Source organism: Gasterosteus aculeatus, chromosome 5 (assembly GCF_964276395.1).
Source record: "Gasterosteus aculeatus chromosome 5, fGasAcu3.hap1.1, whole genome shotgun sequence".
NCBI classification, from domain to species: domain Eukaryota; kingdom Metazoa; phylum Chordata; class Actinopteri; order Perciformes; family Gasterosteidae; genus Gasterosteus; species Gasterosteus aculeatus.
In genome coordinates, this window is record NC_135692.1 from 11,537,531 (window position 1) to 11,556,973 (window position 19,443).

Here is a 19,443-nt window from a genome sequence, read left to right on the forward strand (position 1 = left end):
GCACTGAGTGCAAGCAGGGCTGGGAAGGAACGAGGACGGCCTCAGCAAATGACTCCATGAGAAGCAAGGCGTTGATTTGTTTTGTTTTTTCTCTTCTCTTCTTGTGGCACTTATTCAACCCCCCCCCCTCTCCCCACCCTGCCTGCGCCACTGCTTCTGCAACATTTTCAAACTGGTTGAGAGCAGCCCCCGAGTTGATTCCCTCTGGTTAAAGCCTGCCCCAGACAGAGTGGGAGGAGATGGAGATGAAAGCAGATCCTCAATGTGTCATGTGTGTTTCTCAGAGAGACGTATATTATAATAAGACGAGGGTGCAATGTGTCAGCGGCTTGGAATGGTTCTGGATCCGAACGGCAGACGGAATGAAGTGCTTCTTTTAGACTCACCTGCCAGCATCTGACTAAAGGAGAGATCTGTGCTGTCTGTCTCTCTCTCTCTCTCTCTCTCCCTCTCCTTTCTCCCTCCTCGTCTCCTGCTCGCTGCAGTCTCTCCCTCCCTCACTGCATTTTTCCCAGACCGAGGCGTCCATGGACCCTCTGGCTCCGCTGCTTTTTTTCCCAGTGACTCTGAGCGCTCAGAGAACTTTGTGAACTCTCGGCGTCGGAGCGGGAGGGCAGAGGGAGGAGAGGGAGCAGTGGATGGGACGGCGTCGGGTCATGGCAGGGCAGCGCCTCGGCCTCCTGACCCCCCTGGCTCTGCTGGGACTCCTCGTGGGGCTCGCAGACCTCAGCCACGGCTTCGCCGGCGAGGACGAGGATTACTACATGCAGGAGCTGCTGACCAGAGAGCAGCTCAACCAGGTGCGGGTGCAGGAGAAGCCTGCGGCCTCGACACCTGACATGCACGAGCAGCCGAGCCAGAGTCCCACCAAGAAAGCGCCCAAGGGAGATGCAGGCAGCGGCAGGCAGACGGGTAAAACCACTGCTGATGGAAAAACAGGTAAATATAATTTCAGATGGATAGTAGTTATTGTGACCATATAGTTGAGTTAGAAACTTGAAGTTCTGATGAAACTCTGGAACAAACTTTGTGAATTGGTGTCACCACAAGATGACAGTGTGCCGGCATGCAAGTTTTTGCTTAAAATATTACTTGGTGTTAAAAGTTGCAAGTTGATTTTTATTGGAAAGCTGTGTTTTCCCGGAGCGGTTGTATTCTTCACACGACGATGGATTGGCAAAGAAAATAAAAACTTTGGTCTCCTCGTGTAGTCTTCCTTTTTAAACCCGCCGACCATACACACAGATCAGAGCCGTCTTTTTGCACAACCGCAGGATTAACAGCCTCGCCCACAGCGGAGGTCGGGCCTGCATTACGTGTAGGTGCCAGAACACATGTGTGATATCCACGCTTTTTCCCAAAAAGCAGTTCTGTCCTCCTAAAGCTCCAAGGGCTGTGTGGGACTCTCGGCACACACAGTAGCAGCTTTTGTAGGTATGTTTGGGATCCGGCCGGGGCGATTGGAGGACAGTGACGGGCGTGAGAGCTTTTGGTTGGTTGGTGGCAGATAATAAAGAGCAGCTGTGTCGACAGTGAGCTCATGTTTCAGGCATCTGGCTTGTATGCAGGTGGGACTGGAGCAGCAATATGACATATAGAGAAATCACTGTTGTCTTTTGATGGGAGTTGTCTAATTAAGTTTTTTTACTAATCACACGGCATAATTATTTAATGATGATGATAGATCAAGATGTTCTGGGGCAATGGTTACTTTTTTGCTTTTCTAAAAGCATAAAATGGTTGGTTCAATGGTCCACTGTACATACAATAAGACAAAACAATCAATAAATTGGGGATTTTATTATCATATCGCTCCAAAGGTAATTGCTGTGTATCTTTATTCATTTCAAAAATGAACTTGTAATAGAAACCTAGGGTCTCGATTTCTGTTCTCGGTAATGGTCTTGAAAAAAATATGTTTTGAGATATTCTATAAACCGTCTATTGTGGTACATTGATGAACCTGAAGTTGCTGTGAACATGGCCCTCACCTCCCCGACACAATCGCATCTTCTCGTATCCTGAGCCAACATCTCTAGCCTTTCATATCTGTTGCGCTGAACCACATACGCAGCCTGGACCTGAGAATGAACCTGTTCCCGGAATGAAACGAGGCTAAAGACTTTCAGATGTGAGAAGCATTTCTACCACGTGGTTCCTGCCTCCATCCTGCCTCGTGTTGCAGGCTGCTTCTACGACTGATTTGAACACTGAGTTACCTTCTTCCTTACACGTGTACAACACTCAACAGTAAATCAACGTTATTTTAAAGTGATTTTAAGGTGACGTTCCGTTCCTGCATTGATGTAATGTCCTTCCTCCCTCAGTGAAAACGCCCAACAAAAAGGCAGAGAAGAGCAAGAAGAGCGCCGCAAAAAGCGCAACCGGCACCTCAGACGGAGGCCGTCAGTACAACTCGATGAATGAGGGTGAGTGAAAACGCTCGTTATGTGGAAATTCATGACCTCATGAGAATTCATCTTCCCTCCAAACGCGCCCGCCTTCACGCGAGCCGTTGAAGATGAAGGAGAAAAACAACAACTCTCTCAGAGATGACAAATATTTTGGAGAGGAGAAGGGTGTTTCAGAGAGCATATTTTCCCCTGGCAGAAAAAAACAAAGTCTAGCAATATAAGACGATGCTCTCAGAGGTGGAGTCCAAGCCACAGAGGGAGGGATGTCTTCTCTGCCTATGAAGCATTGTGTTTGGTTTCCATGGTGCGTGATACATCTGCTAAACTGAAGCCAGAATGCCCCCCTCCTGCCACGTCAGACGGCGGATGAACCAAGCGCGTGATTTAGGGCAAAGCAACATGTGCATTGATTCCAGATTTTCCGCAGCCTTGACCGTTGTGATGCCGCCCCCATTAGACTTATTTACACGGTGTCAGACATTTTTCTTTGCGTAATGAGGAGCTGTATTGAATTATTCTCGAAGCTTAGGAGAGGCTGCGGTGGCATATTTTGAATTCATGCGTTTATATTCGAGCTTAAGAAGCCGCCGTTTTTTAATTTGGCACTCAGGAATGGGAGCAGAAATGTGAATGGTCTTGCATGATGGAAAATGGGAAACTCCATGGGGACACGACTGGCACACAGAAGAGCAAAGTCCAGATCGGGAAGGATTAGGCTCCCAAAATCATGCTTTCACAGTTGAAACTGACTCAACATCAATCTGTTTGGGCCTCTCCAGCTGATTTATTAAAATGTAGGGATCATGCACTTTCTATATGAAGAGCTGCTGGATGTGCAGCAGAACCTCAGCGACTGCCTCATGGACACATACCAAAACAATACGGAATTAATAAAACACAGGTCTTAGACTTTTGATCCAGCAGATGTTCTAATGCCTCCTTTATTATTTCCATCAGTCTAACAGAAATGCTTTGAAACAAGATGTGTCTGCACAGATATCGCATTTTTTCACATCTGCAGAGTCAAGCTGCTGAAGCAGAGTCAATTTTGTAGAACGTCACGGATCCACTTTTCAGTGGCTTTATTGCAAAACTGAAATGTTACCACAAGACATTGTAAATTCTGACTTGTGGGGCCATTAAAAGTGGTTCACTGGGCGCATGCATTAAAGCAAGTTGTTCAGAATTCCATGTTTCCAGCTTTTATCCTGTAATGTCATTTATGGCCACAGGGACCAGTGTCGGCAAGCGCTTTTTTTTTGGGAGGAGGCCTCAAAGACCAGGATGTGCCTGATGTAATGGCTCCTTTCAGAAAGCCTGTGGTTTTAAAGGGTGTTTGATTCCAGAGGGATTTTAAATAAAGGAGTACACGCTCACGTATGATCACAGTGGGTTTTGTTGCTCTACGGAGTCACTATGCACACTAAGCTAAGCGGCCTAATCACTGGCTTGATCGAAAACGTTTACAATCAGCACATCTTTTCAGAAAAATGTATTTTTTCATGTCTCTGTGTCTGTTACGCTGCGGGAGACCTGCATGACACCAACATGTGCAGCATATGCCGCGTGTGCAAACGGACCGCCGACTGATCAGAAAATCCTTGCTGGGAAAATCCCATCGCCGTTATCCCGGGTCGATGTCCACAAACAGAAAAACATGGTCCCACCCAAATAGCCGGTGGGCATTGGGGATTTCACACATCCTCCTTTATCTGCTCATTTGGCACGCACTGCCTGATATTCACTGTAGTGTGAAAAGATGAGCTAATCTCACACGAGTGAGTTCCTGCTATCGCTTAAAGACAGGCGTTTGTTCAAATGTGCTGCGAGCCCCCTCCAGCAGCAAATGAAAACATTCTTAAGCGATGTGCAGCTTTTAAAGGCACTGAAGGAGGATGCAGAGTAGATTAGTTACATCTATGACTGCTGATCGCCGAATTAAAGCTTTGGCTTCAGCCAGAAAGACCATACTCTTGAAACTGTTCAGTCTCGATGTGCCTTGGATAACTTGTGTAGCTAAAGTCGTGTATTAATATCTTTATTGATGACGACGTGATCGTGAAGTGGAAACAAGTCTGAGAGATAAGTCTGGAAAGAAATAACCGTGTATATCAGTGTGTCATGGTGATGTCATCGGGGTTATTTTATCTTTGGGCTGGAAAAGAAGGCTGTGGAAAAGGGCATTAGAAGGTGGCTTCATGGCACATGTATGAGGTTGATTCATAACGAATTTACAGTCAGGACATATCCTTCTCTGCTGCTTCATATTCTCATTTTTTTGTATCTATCTGTCGTAAAAAAGCAATTTAAAATAGCTGCAGTGCTCTAAGGGAACTATGTGCTACAAAAGGTCTCGAGGAATCAAAACGTCTTATGATTTTGACCCGTCTGTCAGCATATCCAATTTCTGCTAATAGGACTGGCACCAAACCCCCCCTGCAGTGGTCAGGCAATAAGAATATGCCTTTGAGTTATCGAAAACCTTTGATCTGAATATATATCTTTTTGCCAACACCTTTGAACATGCTCAACAGGTTTGGAGATTATAGCTGCTGATATTTCACATTTTGTCCCTTGTCATCTGGAACGTTTAGGTATGCATCCAGGCGCGCAGCTATAAAAGCTGTGAAAGGTGTGCGTTGAAAAATGTGCTTATTGTGGAGTCATTTATCATCCATGAGGACACGTGTCATCATATTAAAAACCCACTTGCAGAAATGAGTTGTTTACAGACTGAAGTGTGAAGTGTTTCACAGACTCGATGATTGCTTAAGTCTTTTTTTTGTCTCCTAAACGCCTTTAAGGAGTCAGAATGAGGATCCGCTATCCAAACAATTACGTTCTGCTCTAAATTGGGTGTTTTATGTGATCGGCCTGTTGTTTTGACTACATTACACAGTTCAGTTGCAGATTTCAGTTGCAGAGTGACGAGCTGTACTGTGCACAAAACAATGCTCCTGGAGCCGTTCGGCACGTGACACACACACAACATTAACAATAGAAATGTGTCATTCTGGTGAAACAGAATGCCCTCCCATGGGACTGGAGACATTGAGGATTGATGACTTCCAGCTTCACGCTTCAACTACAAAACGCTACGGCCTTGGAGCACACAGAGGTCGTCTCAACATCCAGGTAAGACAGCAATGCAAAGTGTTGGTAGTTTGGGAAAGCTGAGCAGAAGGAGCTTGCATAGTTCCCCCGAGCAATTCCAGCCGTCTTGGGAAGTCAACGCTTCGTTTTCTTTTCTTTTTTTTTCCAGTACAAAGGAAATGTGATCCAGAGATAGCATCTTTTAATTTTCTCCACCGAAAGATGTTGGCTGCTAACTGGCTCTTGCTCTGTAAAAATATGGATTTTTAATACTCCAAAAGCTCATCAACAGAGAATGTAATATGCCATCGAACCCGGGGCACATCCCCAAACCTCACAGGAAGAATTGGCATTTGAGAGAAGAGGTATTTCCTGTTAGTGCGAGCTTCGCTTTGAGGGTCTCTGCATGTGTGGAGCGGGCCTCGTTCTCTGTGGGCTGTGCTGCAAACAATTAATGACACACGCACACACACACACACACACAAACACACACACACACATGCTCTTAATCCACTCAACACAAGGCAAGGCATTGTGCTTCAGGAAATTCCCAAAACAAAGTGTTTGTTCTTCAGCTAGTGTGTGTGTGTTTGGGTGTTTGGGTGCACGTACATGTATGTGAGCGCCTGTCAGGAATCAGGGGAAGAGATGGTGTCCAGAACTGCAAATTAGGCGAAACAACCTAGAAGGCAGATGTTGCCGGTGGGATCCAGCTTGTGGCCAGTGAGCTCGCTTTATGCCTCGCTTCTTTTCAGAGCTGCTACAGTCTGTTTAGTTTACAGACACCAAAAGTTCTGTGATAAATTTTACGTTTTCAGGGAGATTCATCTTCACAGTAAAAGATGAGCAATGGAAATTCTAGACTGAACGCCCTCTGCAAACTTGATGATTCTGATTTTAATTAATATTTGTGACATATTTTCAGAAGTAACAACATCTGAAGATGGGTCTGCACCTGTATATGGATTGGCACTAGTGGTCATTGGGAGGACCGTCTCCATATTTCCATTTAATGCGTTTGAATATGTATATTTTAGATCTGCTCTGCTATTTGACAGACAAAGGGGATGAAAAAAAGAAACCTTCCTTGGCAGAGAATTTTATTTGCAAAGCTCACAAATCACTGAGCAATAAATCTGGAAATGCATTTTTGCTTTAGGGAATTTGGTTCAGAGCTGCTGAACCATTAATACTTAAGGCTACAGCGTCTCTCATAGCTGCACTTAAATTTAACTTTGGGGTATTATTTAGTTTTCTCTTTATTTTGAGCTTCTTTTTCATTTCCAACCTGCAGCCCGACACAAAGCTGGATCATCTAATCAGCTTGTTCAGATATGGGATACGTGTGAGATTGCATAACCACAATTTGACCTTGGAGGTTTCTCACAGGGATCCAGGAAAGTTCACAAGCACAGGACTAATTTGCCACATTAAAGACTTTGATAAAAAAATAATTATGTATAATTAATCAAAGTTGCACAGAACCTCAATTAACCATTAACCCCTCTTTGAGGTGAGAGTGTTGAAATTGGATTCAGGATGTCAAGTTACATATATTTGTGTTCAGATCTTTGTTTAATTAGCCCCACCGTGTTAAATAAGTGCTGCGTACTCCAAAGAGACTGTCACGATTCAGAGTCAGTGTCACTGCCGAACGCACTCATGCACAGTGCAGAAAGAGATGATCAATGTGACCAACCAGGCTTCATGGAGACAGCAGCATTTCGCTCATTATTGGTTCAAATTTTAGCCGTTGAGCCGAGCAAGTGTGAAGAAAACGTGTCCTCGCGTGTCATCCATCAACACCCAGAAACAGATGCGTCCCGTGTTTCTTAATGTGACACAACGCCACTGGCGTGGGTTTTGCTTTTGTTCATTCACATTCGGAATGCTCAGGCCTCGTATCATGGAACTCTTTTGTTAAATGTACAATCAACATCTCTTCTTCATCATTTTCAAAGCCCGATTAACCTATTTCAGATTTAAAGGACCAAATCTAAACATCTCAGCACAGCTCGGCTCAGTCAACGAAGTTACCGTTAATAATATCCAGCGTGTTGCACCAAACAAGGACAGTGTCTTTGTGTTTCTACATGGACATCCGGATTAAAACTGTTTCTGGTCTGCAGGCCGGCATTTATGAAGACGACCTCTACGACGGGGCCTGGTGCGCTGGGATAGATGACCCGCTGCAGTGGTTCGAGGTGGACGCCAGGAGGCTGACAAAGTTCACAGGGGTCATCACACAAGGCAGAAGCTCCCTCTGGTCGTGAGTAGGAGCCGAGCAGACGTGCATGGACGGTCTCATGTGGTTTTAGGATGAAGAGCTTTCTCATCCAAGCTAACGATAATCGCGTGGGGCTTATATTATACCCGTACTATGTTGCCTTCAATGCCAGTAAGTAAGTAAATTATTAGAATACACAATGGGATCATTTAGACAATAAGACCACAAATCACCCTACAGGGTCATGTTGGAATAATCATCAAAATTCAGGCCAATCCATCCAATATTTGTTGAGATCAGGTTGGTCTAGACTGCAGACCAAAGTGGTTCCATGTGACTAGTATATAAATCTAAACAGGTAAAATCAAATTACAGATGGTACGGGTTTCAAAATAACAAGAATTCGAATGACTCTTGGATTTTCTTTTAAATCCAACTGGAAAATTTGACTTCACAAATACAGACAACACACGCTTTACAGTTTTGCCCACATGGCGCCGTACATCTTCACTGCTGTTTGCTCTTTTCCCAAGTATTTTCTGATCCTGTCACTGTGGGATTAAGGATTTATGAGTTGGATTGATTTGAGTAGAGCCTCATTCTTTCATCTCCACTAAAAGGTCAATATATTATATATATATATATATTATAACGTTAAAGAAACTGCACTGCGAGCTTGTTCAACCCACTCCAATGACCGGGAAAAAAAGAAGTAAAACCAGTTGGGATGATATTTTAAACTAAACGTTTTAATTGTATTTACAGTAAATGTTATCAGCCATGGGATCAGTCCGCTTTGCGCTGCCCACGGTTTCTGTGGAGCTTATTAAGACATGAATTGTAGTGCCATCCAGTTTCCATGGCAATTTCTACAAAGCATTTGGTTTAATGTCACCTCCAACTGCGTCAACTCATCAGAACATTAATCTGTCTGTCTCATTTAGAAAAATATTTATTCTTAAATGACAACCCAACTATGCATCCCCATAGCTTCAATTACTAAGTTAAAATATGGACTACGTTGTTTGATTGTACAGTGTCACCTTTTCTGACCAAACTCAAAAGGGTACACCTATACCTGACAATCAGTAAAAAATAATAAATAACATAAAATTCAACAAATCTTTGCAACTATTAAGCCTCATGTTCTGTTTGGGATCAATACAGGAAACCTGTCCCTCACTGTAAAGGCCTATGTCATCATTTATTTTTCTTAATGGCTGAATGGCTGAAATTATTTTCAAAAGAGATTTTTTTTAAAGTTACAAACTAAACAATTTCTATTTAACCATGTTCCTATAGTAACCAAGAAAACCAACAACTGCTTCGGTGCAGATTTTACCCATCCACTGTAGCTTGCTCTGAAATGATATTTGGCAACTTTTTGGCGTTTGTGCTTCTTAATTGGGAAGAGCGAGCGCAGACTTCTGGAAACTGCAGTGTAGTTAGAGAGCATGGGGAGATACTTTATCAGCCTGTGTTTGTAAGTCCTAGAACACCAGCTTCAGACAGAATTTTCTTCCACAATTAGCTCTGCGGGGCATGTAACTGTCTGCGGTGCCAGCTTCTGTCTGTAACAGTGCTTTAATTAGCAGAACTGGGAATTCTAACCGAGCCGGACCAGCTCAGCACTGATGTCTTTATCCAGGGGCACAGGATTCACTGTCAACCTACACGCTGCTCACATCGCTTACAGGTCAAAAAAGTTTTAGAAGTGGACCAATAAGATTTACTATACAGTAGTACGGAAATTGATGGAAGCCTGGAAAGATACAGGAAATAGTTTAAAATGGTTGACACACCCTAGCATGGTTTGCACCATGGTCCGCTGTCATTTAAAGACTGCATTATTTTAAGCAAATTTGCTAAAACTATGTTTTTAGATTTTTCCTTCCCAAATGAGATGATATTGGTGTCTTATCCTCATCCTGAGGTTGCCAGGCAACCAGCAGAGACTCTAAACAGTCAATGTGTATGGGCAGAATATACAGCATGCAACTTCAACGTGTCTTTTCTATAACTCAGTCTGTGTACAGATTTTATTAAACATGCTTTGGATGTGCTGGCGTAGATTTTGATCATTATTAGTTTTACAAAGCCAGGCTGGTTGCTTCCAGTGTTTGTGCTAAGCTAAGCCCAGGCAGGTGGATATTTCCATCATTAGCGCACAGAGAGTGGAATCAATCACGTGGTTCTCATCAATTTCTTGGCGACAGTGCATTTCACAAAATGTCAAACCACTCTTTTAACATTAGTACGACTTTTAATGCTAAATTCACAATAGCACCCATCAATTATATAACACTTTGTATTATTGAACTGGTTCGAGACTCCTGATTAACCGACAGCATTTCAGGATATGTTCAGTTGTTAAAGTCAATAATCTAAGCGATAGATAAAGGATTTTCAGTCTAATCAACTTAACCCAAATGAAATAAAAATGATCTACATGACAAACTTCACTTCTGCACAACTTTGAGCAATAAAAATCTCAGGTGTCTCTAATTCTGATATAAATTCTTTGACCTCCTCTCAAATTGAGCTATTTTTAAAACGACTCTCCCCCAGTGAGAATCAAGCGTGTCTGGACGTGTGCCGAGCGAGTCGCCTCATTTGCATTGAATTAAGCCTGATGGGATATTTCCTCCGCTCCTAACAGGAGCGATTGGGTAACTTCGTACAAGGTGATGGTGAGCAACGACAGTCACACCTGGATAACGCTGAAGAACGGCTCAAAGGACCTGGTAAGTCACAATCATGACACCCTTCCAGCATCCTTAATTCTTCTCCGTTGCAGCCCGGCTTCAATACCCCCGGTGCGGTTCGAATCTCAGCTAATGACATTTTGGTGTAACTTTACACTCCCTCCGTTGGTGACGTCATTGATGTGGGAGATAGGGCCCCTGCAGTAATTTAGTCTACACGCATCCTCGCTCACCCACTCACACACATGCTATGTCAAATGCCAGCTGCACTGTTTGTCTTGTAAAATGCCAAAAGGTGCAGGGAGGAACTACAACAGAGGGTGATAAAATCCTGGTGGTATTAAGATTTAATTGTGTTTTACAAGTGCATGAAGGTATGCTTTTTCTTGAGTTTCGTGTACAAAACCTGCAAAGATCTTTTACTATTTTTAATTGACCATGGGATTTATTTAATTTGCAAATGTTTGTATTGTATTCAAACGAGAAAAACAAATAAATTGAAGGAGACATCAACCAATATTTACTTAAAAAAATACAAAATAAAAAATCCTGTTCTTTATTCAACATCTTGAGAAATGCGTTTGCCTCAGTAGATCTTCATCGGCAACAGGGAAAAGGAGATCCCGGTCCGGAACATGCTTCCGGAGCCAGTGGTCGGCCGATACATCCGAGTCAACCCTCGATCTTGGTTTCACAGCGGCAGCGTCTGTATGAGAGTGGAGATCCTTGGCTGTCCAATGCCAGGTGACGGGTTTGTATGGACAAAGCCGACACATGAACAATATCCTGAACCTGGAGGGTAAAAAACAAAGGCAGGACGGTACAAGATAGTTGTTCAGGGAGAAAGAACTACCAAATTCAGCATCCACTGTCGCAAAATAAAGCTGTTTTCTAAAACTGTGATATTCATAGTTTGGTGTGGTCCTGGCACAAAACACCGTAGGTAGGGTTAGTGGAAAATTGGAAGCAAACCATCTGTGTTAAAGTTTTTTTTAAACATTTTTTTTAAAAAGAAGACTTTTTCATTGTCTTAAATCTTCAATACTTACTGCTACTGCACCAAAAATACAAACCCTAGCCCACATAAAACAATAGAACTTACACATAACTTACTCATGGCCGTGTACCACCTGAGGTAAGCTAAATCTGTAATTAAGCTGGACTGAACCCTAACTGGAGGAGAGTCCCAACACCCCAACCCCCATTGATCGTTTCTTTCCTTTGCAAATAAAAATAACTCCACCTCCTTTATGTGTTTTCGCACTTCCCTCAGATCCCAATAATTATTACCACAGACGCAATGAAGTCATCACAACAGACAACTTGGACTTCAGACACCACAGCTACAAAGAAATGAGGCAGGTGAGTCACACCGAACAGAAAAACAACAGATACGAGCCGTCTGCTTATTCAAAGGCACCAGAGCAATAAAAACGTCTCGTGTGACTTCGAGCCAGCGGCAGGCAACCGGTGTGACAATTGAAGTGAGCTTTGCCAGCCACGCGGAAACACATCAGGCATCTGGCTTTCGTCGTCACGTATCGGTGTAGATGTCGTGACCGGTAGCTGGTTTGTACGGAGGAGGAGGAGGAGGAGGAGGAGGAGGAGGAGGAGGAGGACAGCTGCATTTGTCAGTGTAATGTTGTAGTGTGTGAAATGTTGGCTGCTCCCCTGAGCTAGACAGTTCACTGCAGGTGTCCTAAGCTGCTGTCATGACCGATCATGAGACTTAATCAAATGGGTGCCCTGATCGTATGGCTCACTATAAAGCTACTTTGTCCTGCTGTGACAGCCAGGAATAACACGTATTTCTTTACAACTGTCTTTCTCTGCCCACTAAAAAGGAAAATGACTCATTTTAAAACACCTTTTCAATCTTAACATTACTTTTCTCCGCGCAGGTGCCCGGTATAAAATGTCCCCCTGGTCTACAGCAGTTTAAATATATAAATTGCCAGAACCTCAAATTGGAAATCGCACATAGTGGCTTCTCAAATTCAGTACATGCCCACGACGAGAGAAACTCATGACTTTTATTATCTTAGAATAAATCGATGGGCTGTATACGCTGTGAAGCTTAAAAACGCAGTGGTGCTGTTATTAAACCAGTAGCAAGAATCTCATAATCAAATGTTTGTTCAATGATTATCTTGGTAATGTCGGAATTTCTACCACTCGATTAAACCGCATCACTCCTGACTGGTTGATGGCTTCTGCGGCAGCAGCTGGAAAAGCCAACAAACACACATTTCTATGCAGCTAGTTATTTCTTTCCCCACTCCACTTCTTCTTTTGTGTCTCCACTCATGCACACATGGGTAAATGATTAGTTGATGCCATTTTAATCAGCTCCTCCACAAGCCTGTCTTCCTAATTACCTCGACTGCTTTTCCTTCCTTCTCCAGCGTTATTAATTAAGGTCTGTGACACTGCGCTGGCAATGGGTTCCCATCATTTAAGATAGCAGTACCGCCAATTACTTGGTATTTTCAGAATTGCCAAATAAAACCATTATTAAATAGGCAAAATAATAAGGCGTCTATAATATTATCTCTTCAACAGTAACACAACACACCAACCATCATCAAATCATGAAATATTCCTTTCCAAAATCCAAAAATTTTGAATTGTATTATTTATCAAGAGCTGATGCCTCATTATTTATCGCCCACAGCTTATGAAGGTGGTCAATGAAATGTGCCCCAACATCACCCGGATATATAACATAGGAAAGAGCCACAGTGGCCTCAAGCTGTATGCCATAGAGATTTCTGACAATCCAGGAGAACATGAAGTGGGTGAGTACGTCTAATGCAAATGGATTTGATTTAGTGTACAAGCAGAAAGGCTCGCTCGGTGGAGTGCGGATCTCCGTCATGTCTGTCTGCAACAACCACATCTGTACTGTGTGATTGAATGAACCCAACCTATAATCGGCCAACACCCCCCTCAATCATGATCCCACACACATGATCCTCTTGGTGATGATGTTAACATCAGAGACTGAGTGTTTTCCTCTGTCTCATGTTTGTGTTGTTCCATTTGAATATTGCACACACAACCCCCTTCTTTCTTCCCCCTGTTCTCTTTCTTCGGACGAACCCGTCCAACCAGGTGAACCAGAGTTTCGCTACACGGCAGGTTCCCATGGTAACGAGGTGCTGGGACGAGAGCTGCTCCTCCTGCTGATGCAGTTCATGTGTCTGGAGTATCGGTCCGGCAACCAGCGGATACGTCACCTGGTGGCAGAGACCAGAATCCACCTGTTGCCATCTCTCAACCCCGATGGGTACGAGAAAGCCTTTGAAGCGGTACGTCTGCAAGACGGACATCAGTGACCTCATATCACGTGCTGGAGGCTGGTGAGAACAGCCGCATATCTGTCGACAAGACTTGATGGGCCCGATGGGGGCACATGTGGCGCGAGCCGCAAAGTTGGTTCGACCGAGCTGGTAGAATAAATATAATGAGCCGATGAACAAAGTGTTGTGTAAGTAGACATGTGCTAGTTGCTTGGCTGTGAAAAAACACTGATAAAAAGTAAAAAGTATCAGGCAGCTGCACCCTTTCTCGATGAAAGGGCTTGTTAGCTTGCACAGAAAAAAAAGGACAACGGGCTGGCCAGTTTTTTGGTTTAAAAAATCATATCAAATTGCTAATTTTCAGTTTTATTCATAATTATCAACAGTAATTTTACAATTAAAAAAAAGTATACAATTAGGACAATACATAATCACAAAACAAGATACACTGATACTCCATAATGTATAAGTCCTGCTGCACCCACTCAGAATAAACCCCGCTCTGCAACGCCTGTCTGAGGTTTAGCAGCTTTTTTTTGGATGAGTTGTAATAACAGGGAGGCAAAGTGGGATGACACCTCCACACTTCCCAGCGAGCCTTTCTGAGCCGCGCTCCGTCGCTTAGGGAACACTCATTACCGCAAATCATTCTCTCTGAGTTTTCCTCACATTTGGTCTGTTTTTCACGTTCTCTCGCCCAGGGTTCCGAGCTCAGCGGCTGGTCTCTGGGTAGATGGAGCAATGATGGCATTGACATTCACCACAACTTCCCCGATCTGAACTCCATTCTGTGGGAAGGCGAGGCCAAGAAGTGGATCCCTCGCAAAATGTTCAACCACCATGTGCCCGTTCCCGAGTGGTACTTGTCCAAAAATGCCTCGGTGAGTGTCAATTTCAGCATGCCTACAGGGGACGGCATGCATTTTTCAGATTACAAACAGAAATGCCATTTTGTTTCCGCTCAACAACTGGAGGCTGCAACTTAATGTCCTCGTATTGCACTTCCTCCAAAATCCCATCGTAAGGACCGTCTGCATGTTGAAAAGGATGAAACAGCCTCGTGGGGAAACCATCGCAGTCTATTTTGGGAGATGCAAATGCATCAGCTACTCGTGACGACGAGGCGGCGAGCTAAAATAGGCCCCGCCGATCTTTTAAAAGCTCATTCCCACAAGAGTTCTGACCGAGAGCCACAGGTGACTCAAACCCCAAAGATCAGCCGCTGCAGCTTCAGATGCCTCATTAACCGCCGGCCAGCACTGAGAGACAGGGGGGCCGGTTTAGATCACGAGTCCAAACACCAGCGGCGTTACTTATCGAGGAACGTGTTCACTTTTCTGCCCGTGCATCCGCGAAATCAGTTCACAGCCCGGGAGTGTTGCAGCTCCATCACCCCCCTCTTGAGAGCACGCTGCGACAAAATTGTTTTCAGTGGGGGAGTTAATTTAGTAATCACGGTGCTGAGATGATTGCATGAGTTACATTATCCCCTCCTCCTGTGTCCCTGCTGTAGGTTGCCGTGGAGACGCGGGCTCTGATCGCATGGATGGAGAAGATACCCTTCGTGCTGGGCGGTAACATCCAGGGAGGGGAGCTGGTGGTGACCTTCCCGTACGACAAAACTCGCTCCCAAGGGGTGGCCAGGGAGCAGACCCCGACTCCGGACGACCACGTCTTCCGATGGCTGGCCTTCTCCTACGCGTCCACCCACCGCCTGATGACGGCCGCCAACCGGAGGGTTTGCCACACGGAAGATTTCGCCAAGGAGGACGGCACCATCAACGGGGCGTCCTGGCACACCGCGGCCGGCAGTTAGTGTTTTTACAGCCGACCCGGGTGTTTTCTCACATTGATCCCGACGCTGCGCTCTGCAGGATTTCTCTGCTCGGCTGTGATCCTTTGAGCCGCAGCTTTGTTCGGCACATCTGCATATTCAGAACCCGAAGCCCTTTGGCTGTTTTCAAAAAGCGTCCACCTTTTAGTTTGAAGCATTATGTAATTCAAAGGCAGAGTAAAAAAACATTTTTTTTAAAAAGGCTCAATTAAGACCACAAGTCCTCAGCAATAACTGGTCAAAATGCTGACTATAATCGATGCTGGCCAACAGATGTGCTTCTCTTTCTTGGCAGGTATGAATGATTTCAGCTATCTGCACACCAACTGCTTCGAGTTTTCGATGTACGTGGGTTGCGACAAATTCCCGCATGAAAGCGAACTGCCCGAGGAGTGGGAAAACAATCGCGAGTCTCTTCTTGTCTTCATGGAGCAGGTACAGAGGCAAACTGCCAAATCAGGGAGAAAACTCAAGAAGACGTGCTTGCGCGCAACCGATCCGCACATGCTTTTAAAAAAATAAATAAAGTGCTGTTATTTTTGGAATATGGAAGCCATATCAATTTGTTCCTGTCGCACAATCTGCACACATTATCAAACGTAAACCCTCACTGAAATTTGCAGTAAAAGCCACGGATTAAAATCTACGGCTGCATGAGAATGCGGGAGGAAAGTTATTAAGGCGTGCTCAAGAGATCTGTTGAAGATCAAAAATTATACATCACGCCATGTCGTACACATTGTAATAAATTATGAAGAGAAGTCTTTTGGGGGTAAACTTGGATCAGGATTCACTCATGGCTGCCCGGGCCGTGTTTTCTTCCTGTGCAGGTGCATCGTGGGATCAAAGGTGTGGTGAGGGACCTTCAAGGTCGCGGAATAGCTAATGCCATCGTTTCCGTGCAGGGCATCGGCCATGATATCCGCACAGGTACGACGCCGCAATTCAACTGTTTCACACATAGGATTTATTTCATTTGAGTAAGCAACACAAATGCAAAAACAAGTGTTGTCGTTTCGGATATTTTTACCTCGGCCACTGAAATTTGATGTGAGTCGGGTTGGAATTTGCAATCAAAGCAGTGCGACAGAAGCCTCCTCACTGCACTGACTCGACTGTCCCTTCACGTTATTCATCAGGAATGAGTCACTGGAGTAAATGGAGCAGGCTGGAGTCATTTGGAATCTCTATCACAGTCAGAGTCTGATAGTTTGACTATCGATCGTGCCTCCTCCTCCGGCAATCTCTGCTGAAGCCTAAAAATGCAGCATTCAAAGCCAAGTGCTTTTGTACTTAGAGCGTGAAATCAAATGTCAAAAGGGAAATTAGCCATTAATTTTCCTGAAATTAAGTACAAGTACAAGCCGAGTGTTTGCTCCGCCACCAGGGAGAAACCTCTTGGTTGCAGTTAGAAAATATTTTAATCTATTTATTTTTCTAAATTGTACCTTTTCTGCTGCTTTCTCCCATCTGAATGAATCAACGGTGTTCTCAGCACAGCGCATTACATTCATATCTTAAAGATGGCTTAACAGGTTGAGAGTTCCTATAGATCATTAGCATTTGACATTGAAGCATTCCAGAAAACAATAACATTCCCGTCTACCATCCGAACGTGAGTAACGTGGGCGTGAGCGGAGACGGACACGCCGTCACCTTTAATTGGCCTCTGGTGGCTTGAAAATCAGGTCAGGTAGATGTTTGGACGTTTTCGTGAGTTCATCACGCGCTGAAATACACTACAAGCACACTGGGGTCCCATCGAGACACCGGCGAGCAACGAGAGACCGAGAAAAATCCGACGCCACGAAGCAGAGCTATTTTTAAAAGTCTACGTAGGAATATAGAACACCTGCTTCTCAAAAGTAGAACACAAAGCACTCTGCAACTTTCATTTGAGTCTTCAGATGGAGCCTTGCTTCTTGCCACTGCTTAACAGGCTCTTTGAAATTCAGCTTTCTAGGACAAGATTTGCATTTCGCTGCTGCTGCACTAATAATGTGTAAAGCTAACTGTTCTTCTTGTTGGGATTTAACTAAAAGGGGATTAAATGAGCATTATATGTCCCACTTGAAATAGTGTTTGGATGTTGCCTCAAAGGTCAGATCTTTAAGGCAAAATGTTCTACCAGAGACAAAATGGGTACTGGCCACCAGCGGTTATCATGTGCGTTTTCATCCACGAGTAAGTGTGCACGTGTTTAACAGTTTGGGGAGTGTTTTGTTGAACAGAAAAACGAATATGTTGTGCTTCAGTCGGGCTCGGGGTGCAGGGCTTTTGTGCCAATTTGGACCCGGATTCACCCCTCTCTCAGCAAACAGAGGAGAAACGCGCTTCTGTGCCTTGGTAGGTATCAATGTTCGGCCCAGACGAGCCGGTCAGGTGAGGGGCCAATGGATCCAGTCTTAAACCTCATCAACCGTTAGCCGCCTCAAGATCAAACACGTTTGGAATTTTAATTTCAATGACATCAGTTCTTTCTGAGCGGCACCGTGTTGGCCAAAGAGAGAGAAAAGTCCGCAGCAGCTGATGGTGTCTCATAGCAACGTTAAACATTCTGGGTAATAAGGTGCACGTAAAATTCTATTAAAGAGGAAGATATTAAAACTTTGTTAAAATCTCACCTTCTGTTCTCCTTTAAAGAAATATTCAACAACCATTGTTGTTACCTCGTCTCCCCAGCATAAGATTTAGCCCTCTGCTTTTGTTTTTTTATAGATAACTGCAAAAGTAATATTTTTGTTGTGTGTTCGCAGCTTCTGATGGGGATTACTGGCGCTTGCTGAACCCGGGGGAGTACAGAGTGACAGCAAAGGCTGAAGGATACAGCATCACGAGTAAGAAGTGCGAGGTGGGCTACGAGATGGGCGCCACCAGCTGCAACTTCATCATCGGGCGCACTAACCTGTCACGGATCAAAGAAATAATGGAAAAATTCAACAAGCGGCCAATCAGATTGCCAGTCAGTCAGCTCCAAGCTCGCAGGACCAGAGAGATGCGCCTGGGAACATAAAGACTGTAAGCGGAAGAATTAAAAACAAGCATATGCACTGATCTAACTGAGGTCAACAGTGTGGAGATTCCTCCAGAGTGCCGTAGGTGGAATTAGTGTGATTGATAATGAGGATTAATTTAAACAGGATGCATTATTTGTCTTTCTGTTTTGTTTTAGTTTTATTTTTTTTTCCACCCAGACATAAGCTCTGTCTATTTCAACTAAATGTTTTTATATGCAGTGCATTTTGTAAAGGTTAAGTTTATCATCCCTTTTTTTATTATATTAATATATTATATTATTATTAAGACATTTTCAACCTTTTGATGACATCAACTTTAACAACTTACGGAATCAACTTTATTCAACAATATTACAAAACAAAAGTCTGTCTTAACCTTTCATTTTAACCACTGTGAGGAATGACTACATGTACATACTTATTAACTTATATAACACAGTTAAGTAAACCACTACAAAATCTGTATTATCTTATCAGTTGTACAATTCTGTGCTTTTGAAAGTAAACTTTTGGACTCAGTGACCATTTGTGTCACACTTATTTCATTAAATGAAGACTATGTTTGCACAAATTGAAATTGATCATTAGTGTGTTCATTTTATTAATGATTGTGGAGCTTAATGGATATCAAAAGGGTAATTAACGCTTTTGTTTTATGATTTCATAATCAGGAAAAATAATGATCCCAAGTCGTTTATTGGAAATAACTTTGTTATAATAATAATAATTTGTGAAATATTATAGAGAAAAGTGTATCAAATCTGTACAGTGGAGGAATAATCAATTAAACACAAAACACGTCAGAAGCAAAACAACATTTTGAAATGAACTCATATTTTACATTCACTCCT

General features: G+C 43.7%; 1 protein-coding gene across 1 annotated transcript; it reads left to right on the plus strand.

Moving 5' to 3' along the window:
* The first annotated feature begins 225 nt into the window (after nucleotides 1–225).
* On the plus strand, nucleotides 226–19,169 carry cpxm2 (carboxypeptidase X (M14 family), member 2). Its single transcript, XM_040177051.2, has 14 exons — nucleotides 226–939; nucleotides 2,328–2,429; nucleotides 5,440–5,549; nucleotides 7,637–7,776; nucleotides 10,394–10,478; nucleotides 11,033–11,183; nucleotides 11,713–11,801; nucleotides 13,114–13,237; nucleotides 13,554–13,750; nucleotides 14,443–14,622; nucleotides 15,255–15,552; nucleotides 15,871–16,010; nucleotides 16,406–16,505; nucleotides 18,332–19,169. Exons 1-14 carry the CDS (start codon nucleotides 639–641, stop codon nucleotides 18,586–18,588), a joined length of 2,274 nt encoding a protein of 757 aa, XP_040032985.1. The 5' UTR covers nucleotides 226–638; the 3' UTR covers nucleotides 18,589–19,169.
* The last annotated feature ends 274 nt before the right edge of the window (nucleotides 19,170–19,443 follow it).

Excerpts from the sequence above, each read along its gene's own strand:
- cpxm2 (XM_040177051.2), top strand. The coding sequence starts at position 639 with ATGGGACGGCGTCGGGTCATGGCAGGGCAGCGCCTCGGCCTCCTGACC. Across the intron at positions 11,184-11,712 it reads CCTTGGCTGTCCAATGCCAG|ATCCCAATAATTATTACCAC; the intron begins GTGACGGGTTTG and ends CACTTCCCTCAG. Across the intron at positions 13,238-13,553 it reads TCCAGGAGAACATGAAGTGG|GTGAACCAGAGTTTCGCTAC; the intron begins GTGAGTACGTCT and ends CCGTCCAACCAG.